Here is a 25,131-nt window from a genome sequence, read left to right on the forward strand (position 1 = left end):
GAAGATGCACCCATCACTTAGATAGCTCAAAGACCAGATTACATCTGACAAATATTTCAGAATGGACAGCACTCCTTCCAGCTGGGGATGGGAGGTGCACTTACACTCGTGAAACCACTGCGAGGATCACCGTGTGCTCGGAGGGATTTGTGGCCCGGATCGACCTGCAATGAGAAGGTTCCAAGTCAAACAAAGTGATCTGGGCTTTGTTACATTAAATGAATGTGGACCTTCTTCACATTGAAAGTGAAAAAACATCAAGTCTTTCCCTAAAGGAAAGGTCCCAAAACACACAGAAGACAACAAAGACAGATGCCCTTGTGGATTAGGACAATCTCTTCATTTCATTAAAAAATTTTTTTCTTTTAACTCCCAGGCAAGTATCCAATAGATCAGATCTGCCAATTTTCCACTTAAAAAATTGGCAAATTCCACTTAAATTCCATTTTTTTAAAAATTGAAATTCCACTCTGCAAAATAAAAACAAATTGGCAATCCTACAATCCTCTTCTTATCAGTATGTACCTGGGGGAGCTAATTGGGTTTGATCTTCTTTCTTTTAAAATAGCAGACAGTTCAGAAAGTTGACCTTGTGATAAAAATTAAAGCACTTGCTGGCAGCTGGAGGTACAAATGCCGGTTAAAGCCAATTAAAGATGGTACAAAGAGTCAGTTCAGTTTTTCAGTCCTCCTATAGCTTGTGCTTAAATACTTTTAAATAACTTTGTCATGAGGCTGAGAAATGTTGCAATGTAGTACCTGTCACTGTATGATGTTTGCTGTAGTAGGATTACCTGGATATAGTTAGTTTATTCCTAGGAATTAAACAAGACCAAAATAATCAGGATATAGAATTTTGAGGTCCATGAATCTTCTTAGCTGTGCCATGCTGCAGTTCAGATTCTGCACTATTCTGGCCAGGGGGTTGTAAATTGGAAAAACTCTTAATAAAGGCCCCCACCCTTGAATCTTGGTGTGAATCAGCATGCTTGCTTCGACCTATTCTCTTGGTCTGGCCTCTGCTTATTTTGAGATACCTTGGAAGGGAACCATCATCCCCAAGAACAGAATTACTCCTGAGTAATTTGTGAAGCAACATACATTTGTTTTTCTCTCTGGCTATGGGCATTTCTGCTCCTCTCTAATGTGTTTGAACTACCACCCCCCCACCTCCCAGGGACAGCTGGCTCATATTGCTTCATCCTCTTCAACTGCAACATTTTCTGATCTTTCTCAAAAAATGTACCTTCTCCATATTCTATTCTTTGAGCCCTCACACTATGTAGGAGGAAGGCTCCAGAAAACGACTGGCTGCAATATTCCCTGGAAGTGACGTTTCCCCTGGTGGATAAACGGTATTTGAAAGAGATCCTTTGGAGAGAATGCTGTTAACTCCCAATGAGGCAGAAGGCATAAGTCAATGTCCCTCCAGTGCCGGCACAGGCTACTTCCCACTCAGCCACCCCACAAGGCAGGTCCTGCTAACATGAAGCTACACTTATTTATACTCAGGAGCCTGCTGGATGGATACTCAGTGGAAATACCAGTTAGCACCTAATGAAAAAACACACAGTGTTTCTGAGGCATGTTCTGATCTCTAGGGAAACGCTAAGTATGTCTCATCTCATTCCGTCTTTCCCAGCTCAGTAGGCGTCATGGGCACACTGCTGGGCTACATCCTAAGGTGTGGGTTTTAGGCAAGAGGCTAAAACATGTAACAAGCATAACTGGGCTGGAGCACACACTCTCTTGGTTTCTCTTGGGACTGGCTTCCATCTTTTGGGTTGCTTCCTGCTGCTTGCCTCTTTTCTCTGGTCCCTCCAAAGGAACTGGTGTGGTAAGAGAGATCTAGGCCTCGTCCTGGATGAGAGGACTAAGGGGAAGGTGGGGCTGAGGCACAAGGATGAATGTTAGGTGAAGGTCCCATCCTGGCTCAAGAGGAAGGGATCTAGTGTCACAGATGACAGCAAAGAATGCACATCTGCCAGGAGCGTGTCACCCACCTGTCTTCTTAGGGAATGTATGCTGGGAGTCAAGCATTTGGTATCTGGCCATCCTCAATGTGACTAATAGTGATCAGGAAATACACTGCCAGATATGCACACGTAAGTTCTAAACCACATAGATCCTCTATTGGTTTTCTGTGCAGCTAGGACAGAAGCCTATTTGAGAGGAAACAAAACTCTATTTCTTTATATTCAAAGAAAGATGTAAAGCTTATCTGCTAACCTGGGCCTTTGCCTGAATTAAAATATTTCTTCCTGTTGATTGTTTTTTTTAATAAGTAAAGTTTGTCTTAAGTCATACTATGTATGAACAAAAAACCATATTTCTACTATAAAACTGCGTAAGTAAAGTAAGAGGAGGCCAACAAAAATCAGAAATCCATAGTTATACAAGACCGAATTCTACCATAAAATCTTCAAAAATATTTCCTAATACTAGAAATAGCATCCAGATATTTTATGATCTACTATATGTATATTTTTATATACTATTAAATAGAAAAATTTTTATGCAGAAAGATGAGATTATGTGAAGCCATTAAAACATATCTAAAACAGTTGCTTAAGAAAAATTCTTCTTTGGGAAACTGAAAATCATCCAAAAAATAGCCAGGTGATGCCTGTGTTAAGAAACTTCTCTTAATCCGCTAATTTCTTGTCAGGGTACCAAAGTTCTAAAAGGCCATTTTCCCACCTTTTAATTCACTTACTAACATTCAAGAAAATTCCAGCTCCCCATGCAATTGGACTCTATCTTGGTCTAGCATTTAATTAGTGACCTCTTCCATCTAGCTTCAAAGCATTCCACTTTTGCTAAATCAATCAGTTCATCCAGAGCAAACTCTTATAACCAAGCATTTATTTATGAACAGGCCTGTGTTTCCTCCCCAGAGTGCAAGCATTTCTATAAACAAGCAGGGGGTTGGGATCCCTGGAAGATCTTCTGTTGCTGCAAAGTGGCTGCCTTCACTCCATGACTGGGAAGCCTCCTGTGGGATCTACCCATCTGTGTCAGGCATGAAAAAATTTATATTTCACACATTTCCGATGTTCATTTTGGGACAGAATAATGAAGATTAAAATAGCTGGTTTAAATCCAAACCTAATCTGTGTAATGAGAACTGTGTGAATTTTAATGTTTTTTATGAGCAATATACAGGGTGGGGGGAATACCCTGAAGTTATCAGGGGAGCCCAGCTCACACCTCTAAATTTAGTGCAACTCAAATGTGGAAAAGCAGAAAAGGAGAGAGAAATCTACAGAAAGGAGCTATAGCTTTCACCATAGATATTTGTATACACTGCTTAAAAACATCAACACATGTTTTAGAAATATTCGAAATAAACTAAAGATATCTATAAATGAAATTCATTTTAAACTGTTAAGTGAACATTTACCAAGGCTATTAAATTAGAGAAGGTACCTGCACACCGCTTCTGCATCGAAGTTCTGAGTTTGTCTATGATCAATTACAATAATTTCATGATGCTTATCAAGAAAGCATTCAAGGGCTGACTCTGGAGTCCGAGCAATATTGCATCTATAACCAGCTCTGTCACAGGCCCACCAGAAGCCATCACTCTGACTATCTTCCTTTGCAAAGATCAGCAAAACCTGAAACACAACAAAAAGAGCATCTTGAAATAAATGATCATCCATAGACTATTAAAAACAAGCCTATAGGCCAGGCGCAGTGGCTCATGCCTGTAATTGCAGCACTTTAGGAGGCTGAGGCAATGGACTACTTAAGCCCAGGTGTTTGAGACCAGTCTGGGCAACACAGCAAAACCCTGCCTCTATAAAAATTAATAAAATATTAGCCGGGCACAGTGCCACACACCTGTGGTCCCCACTACTCAGGAGGCTAAGATGAAAAGATATCTTGAGTGTGAGAGGTCGAGGCTGCAGTGAACCATGATCATACCACGGCACTCCAGCCTGGGCAACAGAATGAGACCCTGTCTAAAACAAAACCAAAAGTAATCCCCCCCAAAACAACCAAAAGACCAGGTCTATGGTACACTGGTTAGAAACGGGGCCTCTGGAGGGAAGCTACCTGGGTTCAAATCCCAGCTCCTCCAGCTGGTTACAGTGGTCTTTGAACAAGGTATTTCACCTCTTTGGCCTATAGCAGGCGTCCCCAGACTTTTTACACAGGGGACCAGTTCACTGTCCCTCAGACCGTTGGAGGGCTGCCACATACTGTGTTTCTCTCACTGACCACCAATGAAAGAGGTGCCCCTTCCAGAAGTGCGGCGGGGGGACCGGATAAATGGCCTCAGGGGGCCGCAGTTTGGGGACGCTGGCCTATAGTTTCTTGGCTGTAAGAGTGAAAGAACAGTGCCACATGTTAGTTCTCAAAACTGAATGAGCATAAAGAAGGTGCCCATTCACTCTGGTGGTGATTGTTACTCACTCCAGTTACAAGTATTTCTAATTTCCTAATTAGCTTTGTTTTTAAATAAGAAGTAAAATTATTAATGAGATAGTTACCAAAGCTTAAGATTATGGTTTACATTTATAATACATATATTTGATTCCAGTTGCAAGTGGTATTTGCCTTTAAGTCCCTGGAGGCCACCTCTTTGAACTTAGCACTAACATACCTGTAGACGTAAGGAAGCAGGGGAACTCAACCGCAAAAATGAATGCTAACATCCAGTCTTTGCCAGAATCTGGAAAGAATGATTACTAAATGTAAAGCTGATGGAGCTAAGTTGAGGGAAATGTCCCTCTATGGATGATTAGCCTCATTGAGAAGCCATTCTGCCCATAGGAAAGAAGGCAGCAATGCTTTACACAGTTTCCCCTCATCATCCCTCCCCTGGGACCAGGAACACAGATTCTCTGCCAGCCAGAAAGACACAGACCGCCCTACCACCACCTGAGCTCATTTATGTATTTCATGTCCATCTCCCTCACTAGAGAAGGAAGCTTCAGGAGAGTAGGACTCGGCCTGGCTTGTTCCCTGCTGTACCCCTGATGGCCAGCACCAGGCTGGCACTTCTTAGCCATTCAGCAAATATTTGAGAAGTGAAAAAATAACTACTTGTGGGATCTTCTGAGTAATGCAAGAGGGCTTCACTATGAATAAGATGTAAGACCACCTTCCAGCAACAGATCTAATAAGAAAAACCTACAATAATTTCAAGATATTGGTAAGGCATTCAAAATTCTTCTGCACCCACATCTGGTTTAAAAAATTAGAAATAGGAGGGTAGTTTCTCAGTACGAAGAGCTTTTGAGTCAATAGTCAACATATTCGTCACAGTGAAATGCCAAAGGTGTTTCATTTAAAATCAGAAACAAGCCAGATTGTCTAATCAGTACTATTACATTAGAAAAATACTTTTTTAATTGAAAATTGGACGTATATAGAAAAGTAGAAACAATAATGCAATGAAACTCATGTACTTCTCACCTGGCTTCAGCAATAACCCACTCCTAGCCAATGTGGGTTCATCTCTATTCCTACCTGTTTTCCTAACTCTTATAATAGGTTGTGGCAAATCCAGCTATTTTATCTCATTCATATGCATCTGTGAAAGATAAAGATTTTTTTAAGAAGAACAAAACCACAATACAATTTCATACCTAAACCTCCCCAATAATTCCATGATATCAATAAATATCTGGATATACTATATGAGCCATTTGTTAGGAGCACCCTGGGCTGGCTAGGGTCTGTCCCTCTTCAGCCCAGGAAGCTTCTAACATTTCCAGCCACAGAGTTTCTTCCAGGAAGAAATGGGAGGTGAGTCTCCCAAGAAACATGAAAGACACAACCTTGTGGATTTTGATAATGAAAAGAACGCCTTCAAACCAAACTGTTAATAAGGGAGCCTGAATGAGAAAAATCAGGTAGACTGGTTGGTGCAAAAAGTCAATCGCCTTTTACTTGGTGTAGCTGTGGTATTAACACGAGAAATTCAATATGCCAAATCTAGAAGTCAACAAAGGTGAAAAACTTCTTGTCTCTCACCTGCCTGGCTGAAGTATGGATTTCTAAACAAGAATCTCAACAACTTATATTTCCTTGACACCATTATGCCTCAATCTTTGACTAATACAGTAAAAGAATATAACAATGATCTTGCTGGGCATTACAAGAGCTATCACTAATTTTCAGAAACACTGCTTTTGACCTCTTAGGGTATGCTGATGAACGAAATAAAGACACTTTGCATTGTAGTGGTAGAGGCACAAACAATAAATAGATATTAAGTAAATACATTAAACAGAATGGTAATAAATGACAGGTGCTATGTGAAACCCAGCAGAGGGGGTCAGGAGTGGGTGCTGGCAGCAGAAGGAAGTAGGTTTTGCTAAGATGACGTGTGAGCAAATGCCTGACGGGAAGAGAAAAGCAAGCCCAGTTTGTGTTGAAAGGAAATGCATTCCAGGCAAAGTTGTATAAGCCCCTGGTGTGTTCTAAGGACTGCAGGAGACCCTGGGTGACTGAAGGGAGGGTGCAAGGAGGTCAAGTTCACTGCAGAGGGCTAGACCATGCTAGGGCCTTCTAGGCCATTTGAAGGTCTTACAAAACTGGATTTCACAGGGAAACTTATAAAACTGATTGAAGTTGAACAGTTGTATTAATTGTATCTTTTTATTTTCTGTGTTTCTGACCTTTGACTTCTGGGGTTTTGCTGACACTGGAAGGACTGCCCGTTTCAGGGTTCGCTAATTCCTAGAGATAGCACACAGCTCTCCAGTGAGCATGCCCTGCATAAGCAAATCAACCAATCCAGAGCCCATTCCCCAGACACTGCCTTTGGCTCTTACACTCCAGGTCACAATCCCCCTACCCTAATCCCCCTAGGACCAGGTACCAGACAACTAGAACCACCCATATGTCCCAGACCTTCCTGAAATTAATCAGACTAGCCTGGCTTCATCCAAGCCGTCCCATGGAAACCACAGTGGAGGCTCTTGCTCACGATCTCCTCCCACTCCCTCTGCCTCCTGAGGGACTGTGGTGCTTCCCCACGTCGCCCCGTGTGGTGCGCTGTGCCTCCCGCTCTGGGAACTGTAACTATTTTTTCAATGCTAATTGTTCCTAGATGTGTTGGCCTTACCATACCTGAATAATAAAATCTGTATCTGTTGCAAGATAAAGAACTGGGAATAAAAAGATGACAGAGATAGTCATAGGCCAGTCTCTCGCCCTGGGCTCCAGTCAAGGAAGCAGGTAATTATAATAAATGCACCAGTAAGTGGTGACCACAGACAAACAAAGCATGGACAAGAATCTAAGCACAGGAGAACAAGCAGAAGGAAGTAGTTTTGTCACATCGATCTCTCTGTACCCTTGTAAACACAGCAAAAGAGCAGAAGATACAGAACTGGTCTGGGCTGAAGCCTGGAACAATGAGGAAATGTCTTTCTGGAGCAGAGCCAACTTGCATTCTGTCCACAGCCGTAACACAACTATCGGCAATCCTCACTTTGCATGGTAGAGTCAGACCATAATAATGACCATGCATGAGGGTTGAAAAATTACCTGCTGAGTACAATTTTCACCTTTTGGGTGATGGGTACACTGAAAGCCAGTACACAATATATGCATGCAAGAAATCCGCATATTTATATTCTATCAAAATAAAAATGAAAAAACTGACCATTCAAAGCTATCTTATAAATAATGGTAAAAATTATGATTGCTTTGTGACCTTTGAAGATTTGTGTCAATGTACTGAAAATCTTCTTGTTCTTGGTTACAAATATGTAGGGAAATGAAAAATATAAAGCTAATATTTATTTAATATACTGTAATTTAAAATATTAGAAACATTGAGAATTAAGATGTTTTATTTCTTTTAAAAAACTTAAGAGTAGTTTGGATAGCGCGTGCCACCTTCTTCTAGTCATATAAATTATGAGACAAAGTGAGCATCTTTTTTGTGCCTTGGCAAATTGTCATACCCCCAACTATGGATCAGCTGATGACATTTCATCCTCTGTGCTTTCAGTATCATGCAATACCCCAGAGCTCCGTTAATTAATGTGAAGCTTTCTGCTGGTCTCCCTTCCTCCATGACATTTTCATTCTTTTTGTCACAACCACTATCCTCCTTTATAGTGATGCACTTGCATTCACTAACTTCCACCGGCTACATGTCTAGAATCTCTTAAAGATAACAGTGCCGGCATTCCACAGTCAACCATTTCTCCTCTAAGTCCATTTGTGTTTGATTCAAATTTCACTCACAGCATTATCATTTTTTCATTTCTTCATTGCACTTTCATCTTCGTTAGCTCATTCCCTCTTTCAGTGATTTGTTTTTGAATAATGTCATGTGGGTATCACGGAGAGACAGGAGGCAACACAACTACATACTTTGCTGTCTGTACTTATGCTAACAGGCAGAAAGCAACCAGAGTCTTTGCCTAAAAAAAGTTATGGTTAAAAAAAGTGATAGGTTACTGATGCTGCAGCGCATTTGTTATTTACACAGTGATTTGTGGACTGAAGGGCCAGCTGCAAAGTTATGCTTTATGCATTTATTCACAGTTAAAACACTGATGGAACCGCAATTTGAAACACGTTGTTAGGCGTCTGGTGCTATTTAACGAAACCATGAAATCTGTGCACACTGGAACTATACAAAGCAAGAGCTACCTGCTTTTCAAAAGTAACTACAAAGACCTCAAAGAAAGCTGAAACATATCTTTTTGAAGATAGCAATAAAATTTAGAATAAAACTACTTTATCTGGTGATGGCTAATTATAAAAAAAGATGAAAACAAAAACTAACTTTTCCTCATCTTGAGTAAGGCAATATAGATGTTCATCATTACTAGTGTTCTTTCTAAGTGAGGGTACACCTATGTGTCTCCAAATGGATTTTCAATGTCTATTATTAAACATCTAATTATTGGAATATTTGGTTTGGCTTTAAGCAAAAACCCGGTAACAGGGAGCTTCTAAAGCAGACCACATATGTAGATCACATAATTTGTCTCTGCATAATACTAAACAAATGGCCAATTTGATCAGGGAAGGGGTCAACTGAGTTGAAAAAAAGTGGTCTGAGAACTTTCCTTAAATGTTCTTAGGAAAGTAATGCTGATTACAGCTATAATTTCATGAGAATTTTCTAGGGGCCACTATACTGAATGTACTAGAAACATACTGTCTCACTCAATAACCCTTTATAAAGAGAACCTCTTTGGACGTGTGCATTATCCCTATTTTATAGACATGGAAACTGAGGCTTAGATGGTTTAAAACTTGTCCATAGCTGCACTGCCAGCAAGATCTGAACCAAGGTTGGCCTGACCCCAGGGCCTTTGCAATCACTACGTTAAGTAACCTACTGTCTCTTAGCTTCATAAATATTTTTACCTATATATTTGACCACAATTCTTAACAACTCTGTGGTTCTTTGACACTGGCTGGACAAGGCAGAAGAAACAACCTGGTAGCAGCAGGAAGGATAGACAGGAAGAGAAATGCTGACCACAGCAAGTTACTGAGTCAACATCTCCATCCCTCAGTCATTTCACTTAATGTGTGAAAGTCAGCTCCCCGTGAGGTCATGTGATCGCCAATATATAAAATCTCCAATATATAATGGTTCCAGAAAAACCCACACCCATATAACATGGAAGAATAAGTTTTGAAGGCAGATGTGACCTTGCTAAGAAAAAGGTTAGGTCACAGCTGTGGGGATTCATTTCCAAGTCCAGTTGGAAAGCCCAGCGTGAAGGGAACAGGGACAGGACTCTCTAAGCAGAAACACATCAATTTTACACACTGGGGAAGTAAATGTGTTCCAGGTATGGATGAAGAAAAGGCCACTTGATTTTTTAGACAGTATCATGTTGATTAGAATCTCCTGCCTCAGAATACTTCCTCTGCTTTTTATTTTCTAGCCAAGATTGGAAAATATGACTTTCACTGTGGGTTGCATCCACTCACCCAGAAGAAATGTGCCCCACAGCACCACTGTGCACTTCCAATTCATTCCACTCCTCACTATGCTCCTGCCAGCTCTGTGTGGGATACATGGAGCCCCACGGGAGGGCATTTCCTGGCATGTGAGTAAATTTTGCCTGACGAACTCGAAATGCACCCTCAAAAGCAGGCGTCCCCAAACTACGGCCCACGCTGAGGCCATTTATCCGCCCCCCCCCCCGCCCCCCGACCGCACTTCAGGAAGGGGCACCTCTTTCATTGGTGGTCAGTGAGAGGAGCACAGTATGTGGCGGCCCTCTAACGGTCTGAGAGATAATGAACTGGCCCCCTGTGTAAAAAGTCTGGGGACGCCTGCTCAAAAGCAACTATATCCTGAAATATTCTTATCAAGCCATTTCCTCCCAAGCCCTAAGGGCTCTGGCTGATGGAGCTAATTAATATTTTTGGCATTGCAGTGAAGTAACAGAATCTATAGTTTTCTTCAAGGGAAAAAAACAAAAGCACTAGGACATAGCTTGATTTTTCTAAGTCAATTGCAGTGTTAGCAGGAGAAGCACAAAACACACAACTAGATATCAATGCCCTGAAAGTGAGAGTATTGTAAACAATAAAACTGACCTCCCAGGCCTCTCTCTCTGTAGTAAGGGAACATGGTGCCTTCTCTCTCTTCCCTGCAACACTTAGCGTGGAGCCCTGAACATAGGAGGTACTCAGTAGATTCTTACTGGATAAATCATTGAGTCAAACTCTATGTTTGAATGAGGCCGTAGTGAAGCTATCCTTGGTTCTAAGTCGGACTTACTATCTTTTCTAAAAGAACCTCTTAATTATTGTGTCCCTCACTCAAAGAAGGACTCTTTATCACTTGCATCTCCTGTTATTTGGAGCCAAATTCATGTGAGGGAAATCAGTGGGGTATAAGGTAGCACTGGTAATGTTCCAGGTCTTGCATTGAGTGGTGGGCTTATGAGTTTATGGTATTCACTTTGTTATTATGTTTCATAGGTTATGAGCACATATCAAAAATATTTTTGTATGTTTTAATATGCCAAATATCATAAATTCAAATTTATAGACAAGTATTTTTCATTTGTGGGAGAGTGGGGCTGTCAAGAGGTATTTCAATTCTGCAAAGGACTGTATCATGTTTGAGAGGACAGAAAGATAGTATGGTGAGATTTTGTTATAAAATTTGGCTGCTGAGCATGCACATTAAAAACAATTACAGGCTGGATGTGGTGGCTCATGCCTGTAATCCCAGCACTTTGGGAGGCTGAGGCAGGCAGATCACAAGGTCAGGAGTTCCAGACCAGCCTGACCAACATGGTGAAATCCTGTGTCTGCTAAAATATAAAAAATTAGCCGAGTGTGGTGGTGCACACCTGTAATCCCAGCTACTCAGGAGGCTGAGACAGGAGAATCGCTTGAACTCAGGAGGCAGAGGTTGCAGTAAGCCAAGATCAGGTCACTGCACTCCGGCCTGGGTGACAAAGCAAGACTCTGTCTCAAAAATAATAATAATTATTATTATTATTATCATTATTATTTCAGGCCAGGCATGGTGCCTCTCTCCTGTAATCCCAGCACTTTGGGAGGTCAAGCAGGCAGATCACGAGGTCAGGAGTTCCAGACCAGCCTGGCCGATATGGTGAAACCCTGTCTCTACTAAAAATACAAAAATTAGCTAGGCATGGTGGCATGTGCCTGCAGACCCAGCTTCTTGGGAGGCTGAGGCAGAAGAATTGCTTGAACCCAGGAGGCAGAGGTTGCAGTGAGCTGAGATCATGTCACTGCACCCCAATCTGTGCAACAGAACAAGACTCCATCTCAAAAAAATAAGAATAATAATTTCAGGGTAACAACTAAAAGAATAGAAGTATACCGATGTTACAGAAAAGAAAATGTAACTGCAGAAACATTCCCAACTTGACAACAGAAACAAGAAAAAAGAAAAAGGTTAATAAATAGAAAATACAAAATAAGACAATTATGTCAGTAATCACACTCACTGTAATCATATTTAACTCACTTATTAAAAGACAAAGATTATAGAAACAGATTTTGTGTCCCATATTTTTATTAAAAAAAAAAACGATATGCTGCTTAAAAGAAGCTACTCAAAATAAAGTTACAAAGTATCTGCAATCTTTTGTTTCTGAAAAAAAGTACAGAGAAAGATATACCAGGAAAATGGTAACCAAAGGTAGCTGGCCTGGCAATATTATAAACAGATAAAACAGAACATAAGGGAAAAGGTTAAAGGACACTACATAATGATAAAAGGGACAGTCATCAGGAATAGACAACAATCAAGAAGTTGGATACACCTAACAGCACACTCAAAATGCCAGCAAGTATTAACAGATACTGATGATTTTCACAAATCCAAATCCACTGTAATTAAAAACTGATAGATAACACAGTCACAAAATAAGTCATAAAATTAATAGAGATGGTTTGAATAGCATGACTAATGAAGTTGAACTAATTCATGTTAACAGAACCCTCTGTCAACAAACAGAGAATACATCTTTGTAGCACTTTTTGTGGAGTATTAGTCTAAAAACTGACTACATACCTGGCCACCAAACAAGTTGCAACAAATATTTTTAAAAAAATCAGTAGCAAAGGTATCAAAGAAATTCAATAAGGAAGAATAGTCTTTGTAATAAGTGGAGCTGGAAACAACCAGACATCAATATGGTGGGGTGGGGGGATCAGCCCTGACACCCATATCACACCATACATAAAAATTAACTTGAGATAGATTATAGATCTAAAATAAAAGTTAAAACAATAAAGTCTCTGGAAGAAAACAGGAAATTATCTTCTTGATCTGGGAGTAGGTAAAGATTTTTAAAGTACAGAAAGCAATAGCCATTTTTTAAAAAGTGTTATTAGACTGCTTCAAAATGAAAAATTATTGTTTAAAAGCCAGAACTATGAAAATTAATAAAAGAGCCACAGATTGGGAGAAAATGTTCTCAAATCTGACCAAGGAGTTGTAACAAGAATATATAAAGAACTCATACAACTCAATAACTTTTAAAAATTAACCCAATTAAAAAATGAGGAGAAAACTTGACCAAACACTTCACAAAAGAAAATAGAGGAACAGCCAATAAACAAATAAAAAAGTTCTCATCATTGGTCATGGAGAAACACAAATTTAAATCACAATAAGATAATACTACTCATCTACCAGAGTAGCTAAAATGAAAAAGAATCACAACATCAAATATTATCAAGGATTTAGAGTAAACAGAAATCTCATAATGCTTGTATGAGTATAAAATGGTACTTTGGGAAAAGGTCTAGAAGTATCTTAAACCAAACACACCATTGTTTCGGAGGTTTTAGCCAGGGCAGTTAGGCAAGAGAAAAAAAAAAAAAGGCATCCATATTGTGACATGATCTTGTGTATAGAAAATCCTATGCAATTTCTATGGGATTTCCTTAGGATTATAGGAATTTAATCCTATAATATATAATCCTTAGGATTATAAGAATTTCTGTATTCACAAAAACTAATACATGAGTTCAGCAAGGTTGCAGGATACAAGATCCTGCAAAACAGAAAGGTAGTTCATGGTCACAGACTGGAAAACAAAATTGTTAACATAGTAATACTCCTGCAATTGATCTATAGATTCATTGCAAACCCTATCAGAGTCCCAGCTGGCTCCCCAAAATGTCCCCCACTGAAATGGACAAAATGGTTCTAAAATTCGTACAAAGATACAAGGGACCAGATAGTCAAAATAATCTTGAAAAATAAGACTAAAGTCGGAAGACCCACACTTCACAACTTCAAAACTTACTACAAAGTTACAGTAAACAAGACGGTGTGGTACTGGCATGAGGACAGACATATAAATCAATGGGATAGAACTGAGACCCCAAAAGTAAATCCTAACATTTATGATTGATATTTGACAAAAACACCGAGGCAATTCAATGAGGGAAAGATGAATACTTTTTAACAAATGATGCTAGGACAACTAGATAAAAATGAAGCTGGACCTCCTACCTCACACTATAAACAAATGTTAATCCAAGATGGATCATAGAGCTAAATATAAGGCCTAAAACTATAAAACTCTTACAAGAGAACAAAGAGATCAATGTTTACAACCTTAGCTTAGGCAACGAATTCTTAGATATAACACCAACTGATGAATGAAGAATGATTCCTATAGCACAATACCTTTCAAAGAGAACTCAAAAGCATTCAAAACAAATGTACATGTTATGAATGGACACATACCTACTAAGAGTTAGTATACAAATATATATCATAGTGGTTGCTTTCAGAGAGGAAAGGAAAGGGTAGCAAAGGGATAAATAAAGGGCATAAACAGTATCGACAATCTTTTGTTTCTGAGAAAAACTCTGAAACAAATAGGACATACCATTAATATTTGATAGAAGTGGGTGTCTGGTACACACAGGTACCTTTATGAATATGTGAAATATTTTTACATCTGACAACTTACATTTTTAAAAGAATGAGACATCCTTATCATGAGCATTCACTGTCAGTGCCGTAAAGGGCAAAAATGAAGGTAAATGAAATCAATCTAAAACCATACTAATCCCAAAAAGTATTCTGGAAATTGCTTTGAGAATAAGTCCTTGATATCAACTCCTTTATTTGTTATTGCCTTTATTCAAAATTGGAGTATAAAGGACATGGCTCAGAATGATTACTGAAATTTTCCATTTGTTTGTATTCTATACAAATAGTTGTGGCTGGTGTTTATTTTTCTCTGTCTCTCTGCTCCTAAATTTGTTTTCATCAAATTTTCCCAAGCTAAATCTCTTCCTTTTATTTTTTTTTCCCCTTTCCCTAGATTTGCATTTCTTTTTCCAAGCAACTATAAAACATTATTTTCTTTTTCCATTTGCTCATAAATCAAATAGCACATTTCCTTGCTTGGTTTTTCACTTTCATCTATACGTTGGTTGGCTTCTTTACATCTTTCCTGCATCTTTACTTGTCTCCACGTATGAGATGAGATTCCAGGTGCTAACAAGCTACCGTTTTTACAAGGAGGAAGTTAACGTATTTAGGCCTAACAGGATGGCTTGTATGCAGATAAGGATTTGGAAATTATTTAAAAGGGTACAAACTCCATTTTCATATGTTTCTCTCAATGGGGCACAGGGAACCTGGAAGGGCTGCAAGGACAGAGTTGCTGCTATTATTAGAGTGAAGTCAGTCCTACAGGCAGTTGGGCCTTATATCCTTAGACACCAGTTCCTGCTGTGTTACAGAGCCTGGGAGGCTGTTTGGCTTAAGTCAGATGGAAGATGCAGGGGAGCATTTTATCATCTTCTGTTCCCATACAACGGCAACAGCTATCATTTATATTGAGCATCTTCTCAATTAATGATAACTGCCAGGGAACGTTCTAGGCACCCTATTCTATCTCATTTAACTTATAATTCCCCGAGGCATAATCATCTCCATTTTGCAGACAGGACACTAGGTCAGAGGAGTGAAGCAATATATGCAAGGTCACACAGCTGATTAAAGGCAGAGCCAAGATTCCCACCCAGTTGTGACTCATGGCAAAACCCAGCCCTTCACCATTTCATTGCATCTTCCCTTCTAGCTGCAGCAGGATGTGGAGCAGACTGGTTTTGGGGTGTAAGGGTTGTTCTTACTCACAATTCACCGTGCGATCTATCCATCAAATTTATACTCAAAATGGGGAAATGTTTAGGTCTTCAAGAAAACAATTTGAATCAGGCTGGGCACAGTGGTTTTACACCTGTAATCCCAGCACTTTGGGAGGCTGAGGAGGTGAGGAGTTTGAGATCAGTCTGGCCAACATGGTAAAACCCCATCTCTATCAAAAATACAAAAATTAGCCAGGTGTGGTGGCACACGCCTGTAATCCCAGCTACTCGGATGGCAGAGGCAGGAGAATCGCTTGAACTCAGGAGGTAGAGGTTGCAGTGAGCTGGGATCGAGCCACTACACTCCAGCCTGGGCAACAGAGTGAGGCTCCATCTCAAAAAAAAAAGAACAGAAAAGAAAACAATCTGAGTCACAAGGCTGAGTAAAGGAGGCGTACCTGAATAGGGTCCTGCGTCAGTCTCATGGGCCCGATGCGCACCTCCGCAGAAGACACCTGCTGAATAAATGACAGCACAAGAGAATTGTCAAGTCTTAAACGACACAAGCAGATACATCCTTCCTTACACAACACGTTGCATTATGCTACTGTGTGCTCTAAATTGAAGAATCCAGCTTACTGAATTGGAAACGGGTTACTAAGCATCATACATAACATAACATTTATAACATGATGCTGTTTTTGCAAAAAAAAAGTATATATTTATATGCATTGGAAATGTCTTTAAGGATACATCCCCAAATGCAAAGTGGTTGGGTTATTTTTACTAGAAGTGCCTGGATTTTTATAATAAGCATGTACCATTTTATGGTAGGAAACAATTCAATTCAATAATTATTTACTGAGCACCTACTATGTGCTGGTCACCATGCTAAGGCCATTATTATTCTGAAATTTCAAAAGAGAATAAAAATTTCTCTCAAATCTCAAAGCTGAATCATATCTGTGGTTTAAGAGCCTTTCCTATATTCAGATCCTGTTTTTCTTATTTTCATGCTTTACTATGAGGGGTAAGCAGCTTAGTCTCACTCACATTTACCATGGATAAATTATTCATCTCAGTTGTATTTCCACAAATAAACTGAGCAACACCACGCCATGACCACAAGAGACTTATCCCTGCCCCACGACTCCAGGAGCAAGCCTAGGGCTCTTCGGTGTTCACTGGCCAACACCATCTGGCTGCCTTTGGAGAGCAGTTAGATGGAAGCAAGCATAAGGCAAACGTTCGTCTTTCTTTTTAATTACTTTACTTGGATTTCTAAAAATAACTTTCCTCTAGACTAATTTGGTTGAAGGTCTTGGCCCCACCTCCATGGATCCAGTTTTGCTTTTCTCTAAGAGACTGTGGTCATTTGCCACTATTGGAAGCATATCCTGCATGCCACACTCTGTACTGCCCCTTGTCAGTCTGAAGGAGTGCCATCAGCACGCAGCAGCATTTACATGACCAGAGACACTTGCAGTGACCCAAGGGCCACGGGAGGCTTTGCAGTTACAAAAAACAAACAAGAAAAGCAAACTTTCTTTACATTGTACTTTGCAAGACTACAATAATTTCCCTTTCTCCTTTCTTCTCCTTTCCCCGAGCTTAAGTTTTGGTGCTGGTACTAGGAACCCTCTCCAAAGACCAGTCTTCTTCTCCGCTGTAGGGCGGATTCTCCCACCCCACCCCAACACGGCAATGTAAAGACTGATGCAGGGTGCTCAGGCCTCTCACCAAACCAGCCAGCAGAAAACTCAAAGAGCCCTCTAATGACTGCTCGTCTGAGGCCCTGGCCCTCTGTGGGGGGTTCTCAGGAGGGCAAGGCTGCCAGTCCTGCTCCACCTGGGGAGGCAGCCTCCTCAAGCGTGAGTCCACTCAGCAAGCCTGGCGCAATGAAAACTAACTGGAGGCCTCAAGTCCCTGAGCCTGTGAACAAGTTCCTTCAGTGTTTCCCTGCTGTGTTCAGGTCAAAGCAACAGGCTCACATTGAGTGTGGACCCCTCTTGCTCTTCTTTTCTCTAAGCAAGTTAGTATCCTCCAAGGTGTGGGTGCTGACGCCAGCAGCCTATGTGCACAGCCCCAAGAGCAACTCCACTAGGAGAGGACCAGCACTGGGGCCTCCTGTGTCACTGGGCTGCCGGCCCTTCGCCCAGCTCCACTCCCAAGCCGGTTTTTGTTACTGAAATAGACAGCCTCCTTCCAAAGTTGTGCAACAGCCAGGATGCTTTTTACAAAGTTAATGATTTAAAAGGGAAGGCAGCTGAACGTGGTGGCTCTTGCCTATAATCCCAGGATTTTGGGAGGCTGAGGTGGGTGGATAACTTGAGGTCAGGAGTTTGAGACCAGCCTGGCCAACAGGATGGCACGCTGTCTCTACTAAAAATACAAAAATTAGCCAGCTGTGGTGGTAGGTGCTTATAATCCCAGCTACTTGGGAGGCTGAGGCAGGAGAATGGCTTGAACTCGGGAGGTGGAGGCTGCAGTGATCATACCACTGTACTTCACCCTGGGGAGCAGAGTGAGACTCTGAAGAAACAAACAACAACAACAACAAAAGTAAAACCAATTTAGTATATTAAGATAAATTGGATTGATAAGCCAAGCTATCTTTTCACTTGCCCTGCGATCTCTCCCAAGTTCACTGCCACCACACACACAGAAGCCCCCCTCCGACAAGACCAGCTGTGAATTTCTCCAGCAAAATTAGGCTCCTGAAGAAATCATCCAGTGGCAGAAAATGAAGTAATGAATAAAATCATAAATAAACGTTCAAAAGGAATAAAATAAAAAGCTACTCACATTGGAAGTCCAAGAGATAGGGAAGGACTCCTGTAAGAAGAGCACAGGCTGTCCAAAAAATAATTCACCCCTAACCAATACATTGCCTGTATACTTCTTTTTATTATTTATTTTTTGAGATGGAGTCTCGCTCTGTTGCTGGAGTACAGTGGTGCTATCTCAGCTCACTGCAACCTCCACCTCCCACGTTCCAGTGATTCTCCTGCCTCAGCCTCCCAAGTAGCTGGGATTACAGGTGCCCATCACTATGTCCAGCTAATTTTTGTATTTTTAGTAGAGACAGGGTTTCACCATGTTGGCCAGGGTGGTCTTGAACTCCTGACCTCAGGTGATCTGCCTGCTTCAGCCTCCCAAAGTGCTGGGATTTACAGGCATGAGCCACCATGCCTGGCCACCTGTATACTTTTCTAAATAATCAATATCTGCATGAAGTGTTGATACAGCTAACCTTACATGGTGGGCTGATGGGGTGGGGCAGGCGATGATGACTGTGAACATTTCTTAAGCCCCTCTGACCCAGGCGTTGTGCCAGGCACATTCACACCTGTAATCCTAGCAGCAGACAGGCAACAGCCACTGAGCCACAGCATGGAATTTTAAAAGCAGCTCTCAAGCTAGAAGATAATCATTTTTCTTCCTAAAGGCAGGAAAGACCCTATAACTTTCTCTCATAGCCACAACAGTTCTCTTCCTGCCATTCAGCATTCTAACTCTTGCCTGACCCAACCCAGCAGGAAGGTGAGCTGTGAGCTGGTGGGAGGAGAGCAGAGCTTGGAAGAGGGGCTGTCAAGTTGCTGCTAAGGGACCTTGTCCAAAGCCTTGCCTCTCGCATCTCTACCATCCCTTGCCTCTCTCCTCCCAGCCCCACGTCACTGTGCTCCCTCCCATGTGCTGTCACTCTACCTCCACTGCTGGCGTGGGTGCCTCAGTTTACCAGCTCCTCTAGTCCTGACCCATACTTTGCCTCGTGTCTCTGGGCTTGCTCTTTCCTTATTGGTCTGTGCTCCAAGTCATCTGGCCTTGGCTTCTGTGTCCAGATGAGGTCAACTGTCCCCCCAAAAACACTGGAACTTGTTCTTGCTGGTTTTGAGGGCTGGTACTAGGCAGTGACCAGCAGAAAAAACAAAAACAAAAACAAAAACCTGCAGCAGGTGTATTCACAGACAGTGGTTTGCAGAGTTCTGCTTCTGACACAGGCATCTAAGTGCCTGCATTTCACCAATTTATAAAACAGCAATTATGAACAGAAACAGGAGATCATTTACCGACATCTGCGTAGCCAGGCCAATATTCTTTACTTCAAAATGTGAACTTTGAGCAACTGCAGATGCCCGGAATCTTCAATTCGCCTATGAGCTCTGATTTCAGGAAGTGACCGCGTTTGCCAGAGTCAGAGAAACCAAAGCAAGGGGGGTGGCACAGGTAACATAATTCCAGCCCTCGAGAAGAGGGGAGGATGGGACCAGAGCATGAGGAGAGACACACTTCCTAGCCACAGGGGTTTCCCTAATAGACTAGTGAGGAAAGACTGCTGAACTACAGTGTAGTTTCAACTGTACAACATTCGTAGTGTGTCAAATATTTGTGTGTACATGTGTGTGAATAGTGATGTACACACATATACACATGTAAGCAGGGTCCAATTCACCTTCACATGAAAGAAAAAAAACAAAAACAAAAACAAAAAAAAACCCTGAGTACTATTTTGTAGCATTTGCTGACTTCTGTGGTATAAATTACCATGGTTGATCTCAAGCTGGCAACTTGGGTCCATGACTGCAAAATTAGGAATACATCTTTTCATTCAGAGAGGATCTGTGAGTGGCAAAGTCATTCAGTCTTTGTTGATCTGTAAACGTCTATCACTCACTTTTGTTTGAAGTTTGGCTGAATATAGAATTCCAGTTGAGAGACAGGACATAATACTTCTGGTGTGGGAGGTGAGGTGATCAAGGAAGGCTTCATGAAGGCAGGTAGGTCGTGACGAATAAGGGGATGAAGAGACTGGGTTGGGGAAGGAGATTCTAGGCACAGGGAACAGCACAGGCACAGGTATGGAGGCAGGAACAAAGGTGCTGGTGGGGAGAAAACCAGCATCCAGAGAGCTGGATTGCAGCGTGTGAAAGGCTCAGGTGGGAAGGTGGGGGTCATATCCTCAGAGGAAACAGGAAGGAGTTCCCTTTTTTAATCTCTAAGTACCAATCACATTGCAAGTATTTGAGCAAAGGATTAACATAATCCGATCTGTGACTTGGGAAAATCAAACATTGGCTTGCCCACTTTCTGAACCACCAAGACGAGGGATTTAGCAAAAACTAAACAAAAACACTGCTATGAGTAGGAACTACAGCAATGAAAGTGAGTGGGAAAATACATTGCAATGATCAAGAAAAAAGTTACAAGAAAAAAAACCCAGCTTGGCTGTACTTCAATAAAACAGGAACTCCAAGATTCAACCCAGCTGGTGCAGGGTAGGCAGATGGAAGAGACAAACTCGCAAGAGAAATCAAGGTAGTTCAGGTTAGTTGGTTCACGTGTCACGCCACCACATTCTCTAGAGGTGATTGCTGCAGCTCTTAGTAGTTTCAGCTTCAGAAATTTTGTTAAGTAACTTGGCATAGAGTTTTAGAGCCTTCCTCAGACAAGAGGGAAGCTAAGGATTCAGGAAGAAAAGCAGTTGACCTGGAAAGCCCTTTCCTACCTCAGCAGCTTACGCATCCTTCAAGGGCCCGCTCCAATGCCCTTGCCCTCTGACGCTGGTTCAAGTCCAACTTCATCCAAAGCAGAGCCAGTGATTTCTCTCCTCAGCACTCCTGTATTCATAGCACTGCTTTTGTTAGTCATTTAAATATCTCACTCCTTGGCAAGACTGTGAGTTTCTTGAGGACACAGTCTCTGCCTTTTTCACAATTTTATCCCCAGCATCTACAAGATGCTCAGTAAATGCTTTGTGGAATTGAATTAAACTGAAAAGCTCAGACAGCTTTTAAGTAACAGAGTGAAGACTGAGACTTCATTCTTCCTAACTCCCAGTGCACTGCTCTTCCATTATGTTCCAAAATTGGAAGCATTAATTCTGACTGCAGCACTCATCTTTCTGGTATGGCTTCTGGACTCCATTCAGTCTCTGCAAAATAGATGGTCCAGTGCCTGGCGATCCCTGCTTGTGCCCTGGTAGTCTGTTGACAGGGCTGGCCCAGCACTATGAAGAAAAAGGATATGCGTGCAGGTGCATGTGCGTGTGTGTCTTCATGGGGGTGGGGCATCTGAGTTCCAAAACTCCGAGTCTGAATCTTCCCTACTTCAATGACTTCTCCTTTAGAATCCCTTCCTTCCCACTATCTACAGTACTGAGTGTTCACACACACACACACACACACACACACACACACACACACACAGAGCTTAGGCAAGCTTGACTTGCACTTTGTGACAGGGGTCCATGGTGAAGATCATTTTACACTGAAAAGAGATCAGCTGTGGGCACAAAAATAGGCACTTTTTTATTTTTGAAATGGAGTCTTGCTCTGCCAACCAGGCTGGAGTGCAGAGGCGTGAACTCGGCTCACCGCAACTTCCACCTCCCGAGTTCAAGTGATTCTCCTGCCTCAGCCTCCCAAGTAGCTGGGACTACAGGCACCCACCACCACGCCCAGCTAATTTTTGTATTTTTAGCAGAGACAGGGTTTCATCATTTTGGCCACGCTGGTCTTGAACTCCTGACCTTGTGATCCACCTACCTCAGCCTCCCAAGGACTGGGATTACAGGCGTGAGCCACCGCACCTGGCCAGAAATGGACACTTTTAAATGCTCTTCATCAACTCTGTCTGCTGCCCTGTTGGCTCTGATTTTAAAACAGCATTTAATGATCTCAGTATGTGCCCTGTCCACTCTCCATTCTCAGGCCAAACTTAGTTCTTTATTCTTCTGAGCTCTGGGTAGACAAAGGCCGTGTCTGCCTTTTGCCTTTTTAATGGGTCCCTGTCTGTCCTCTGGTTTCCAGTCAGAAAGGGACAGGCCCTGCAGCCACTAGGTGACCCCACCGTGAGCCTGGGCCTCCCTGCTCTATGCTGGGAAACTCTGTCCCGTCCCACCCTTCTCTCCCCTGCCAACCGTGCTTAGCACACCCAGAACACCCTCTTCCTTCTGTCCTCTCTCAGCTGTGGGCCCTGCTGGCTGGCACTGCCCTCACTCCAGCCTCCAGCCTTACCAGCTGTGGTCTGGCTGCCCTCCAGCACCTCCTGGCAACTCTGACACCCTGGACCTTTCAGAGCCCAAGAGCTGTTAGGCAGCCCACGAGTCTCCCTTCTCTTTCCTGCTTCCAATCCTCTGGTCTAGAAGTTCTCAACTTGGGCTTCATATTAGAAGCACCTGGGGACCTTTAAAAATATATCAATGTTTGGGTTCTATTTGACACCAAGAGAAGTAGAATCTCTAAAACCTCTAAGGATAGGGCCCAAGCATCTTCAATTTTTTATCTCCTTGGGTGCAGCCAGGGATGAGAACCCCCTCCTTTTGAGCAGAACTTGTCTGTTGCTAACTTTAATTCCTGCTTCTTAATGGCCCCTCCTGCAGACTCCACTCATTTACTCAACAAACATCAATGAAGCACTTACCTTGTGGAAGATACCAGCACCTCCCAGGACTCAGCTATCAAACCTGAACCCAGACACCCACAGGTATTTGTGTTTATTTCCAGATACTAACACTGTTTTTTTTCCAGATAGTTCCACAAAAAACAGAAGATAATAATGTTGGTATGAGGAAGATAAAGTCTTTTATATTTGGTGAATTATCCCCCCAAGCAGTATCCCTACATTACAATCAAAATCAATCAAAAAATTCTTCTGGTTGTTTTTTTTCTTTTGTTACACAATATAGGTAGATGATTACTCACAGTTACAAGATACAGCCAGTGACATATTTCACTACTTTGTGTTTTATGCCAAACTATTTAGAATAGTACATGAATTTGGCAGCATGATGTTTTATCACATAAACATACAAATGTCTACTCATCAAAATATACAACCATGAAATAAAAGATTAATCACTTTGACTTTAAAATTATGGCTTCTATTCATCAAAAACAAAAACAAAAGCAAAGAGCACTGTAATAAAAGAGAGAAAAGCCCAGAGCCTGAGAGATGAAATCTAAGACATAAAAAAACCAAAAATATTAGCAACCAGGACAGAAAACAAAAATTTTTAAACATGAGTAAAAAGCCAAAAAGAAAGCTGGGGAAATGATTTGAAAAAGAAATTTATAGGAGAAGGAATGTAAGTATGAAGAGATGCTCATTGTCATTAGTAATCAGGAAGATAAAAATTTTAAATTACAATGAGATACTCTCTTACATCCAACTATTTTTATCAACAGAATGGCAGAATTAAGTGTCAAACATTATCTAGCATAGTCAAGAAAGTAGCCCTACAGAAGTTGTTATACATTGTTGGTGGGCATGTTAATTGGTTTAGCAACTTTGAAAAGCAATTTGAGCTTATCTAGTGAAGATGAAGAAGTATATACCCTACAATTCAGCCTCCTATATAGGTGTATCTCCTGTATGCCTTCTTATAGGGTGTATAAGAGGCACTTTCAAGAATATTCAGAGCAGTATTGTTTATAACAAAAATTTAGAAAAGTGAATCCATAAGCTACTAATATCTATCACCAGAAGAAATAAATATATGTATTATTGCTGTATAATATTCTATTGTATGGATATTCCTTGATATATATATAAATATATATACATATATATATATATAATTCCTCAGAATATAGAGTTTCTTGATATATACATGTATCAAGGACTATCCATACAATAGAATATTATACAGCAATAAAAATGAATCAACTAGAATTACTCATTTAAAATTTATGAATCTTAAAAACATTGAGTTAAACAACAAAACAAAAAATTACAAGTTTTAGAATGATGCATACCTTAGTATACCACTTAGATAAGGTTTAAAAATACTTAAAACAATACTGAATGTACTTTAGGAATATATTATAACAGTACAAAGAAATGCTGATAAACTCCCAATTGAGGCAAGTGATCCTGCTGGTGAAGGGGATGATGAACATAGGGAGGGAAATGCCGGGGCTTCAACTATAATATGAATGACCTATTTTTTTGAGCAGTGAGTAGTGATACATGGGTGTTTACTGAATTATCCTTTCTATCTTATTGTATATGTAGATATTTCAAAATAAATGTAAATTAGATTTAATTTTATTGGGAAAGTCTATTTTCTATTTTGGAGTTAATAACGAAGCATTAGCCACTACATAAATACTCTACATATGCTTTTTTTTTTTTTTTTTTCCAGTAAAGTCTTTATTTGGTAGAATAAGGTGCTGTATTTAAAATTCCTCAGAATACAGATAGGGTTTTACTGAAACTTGGTAAAATAAAATTCTAGAAAATTGGGCTGGGACTCAGGAGACCTTGGTCAAGATGAGTAACTGTGCTATGCCTCAATAAGACAAGCGGGGCTGATGAATTCCCCATGTACATCATTTCACGAAAAGGTCGCAGCAATCCCACAGGGCACCCTGGGCCCCTTTCTACAGCTAAAGAGGTTAAGCTGCAGAAAGGTTAAGCCATTTACCCAAGGGGATGAAGCTGAGATTTAAGCCCAGGCCTGCCTCACTGAGAAGGCCATACTCTTATTTATGTATTTACTTATATCTCAGATGGTTCCAGAAAGGTCTTAAGATGGTTTACAAAGAGACTTTAAATGAGGTGAGGGTTTTTTAATGA

At 41.1% G+C, this 25,131-nt stretch overlaps 1 protein-coding gene across 14 annotated transcripts in view; it reads right to left on the reverse strand.

Annotated features, from left to right (window-relative positions):
* PDE8B (phosphodiesterase 8B) overlaps positions 1-25,131 on the reverse strand; it is a 371,501-nt gene that overhangs the window by 101,460 nt on the left and 244,910 nt on the right. For 11 of the 14 annotated variants that reach the window (XM_074384536.1, XM_074384534.1, XM_074384551.1 and 8 more), the window contains 3 exons: positions 16,011-16,070; positions 3,430-3,620; positions 105-164 (listed from right to left, as the gene is read on the reverse strand). In XM_074384536.1, the coding sequence (XP_074240637.1) occupies positions 105-164; positions 3,430-3,620; positions 16,011-16,070 (311 nt within the window). The remainder of the gene's footprint in view (positions 1-104; positions 165-3,429; positions 3,621-16,010; positions 16,071-25,131) is intronic. The other 3 variants (XM_074384516.1, XM_039476166.2, XM_010340999.3) reach the window with 1 other exon arrangement.

The sequence above is a fragment of the Saimiri boliviensis genome, chromosome 1 (genome assembly GCF_048565385.1).
Source record: "Saimiri boliviensis isolate mSaiBol1 chromosome 1, mSaiBol1.pri, whole genome shotgun sequence".
Taxonomy (NCBI): Eukaryota; Metazoa; Chordata; class Mammalia; order Primates; family Cebidae; genus Saimiri; species Saimiri boliviensis.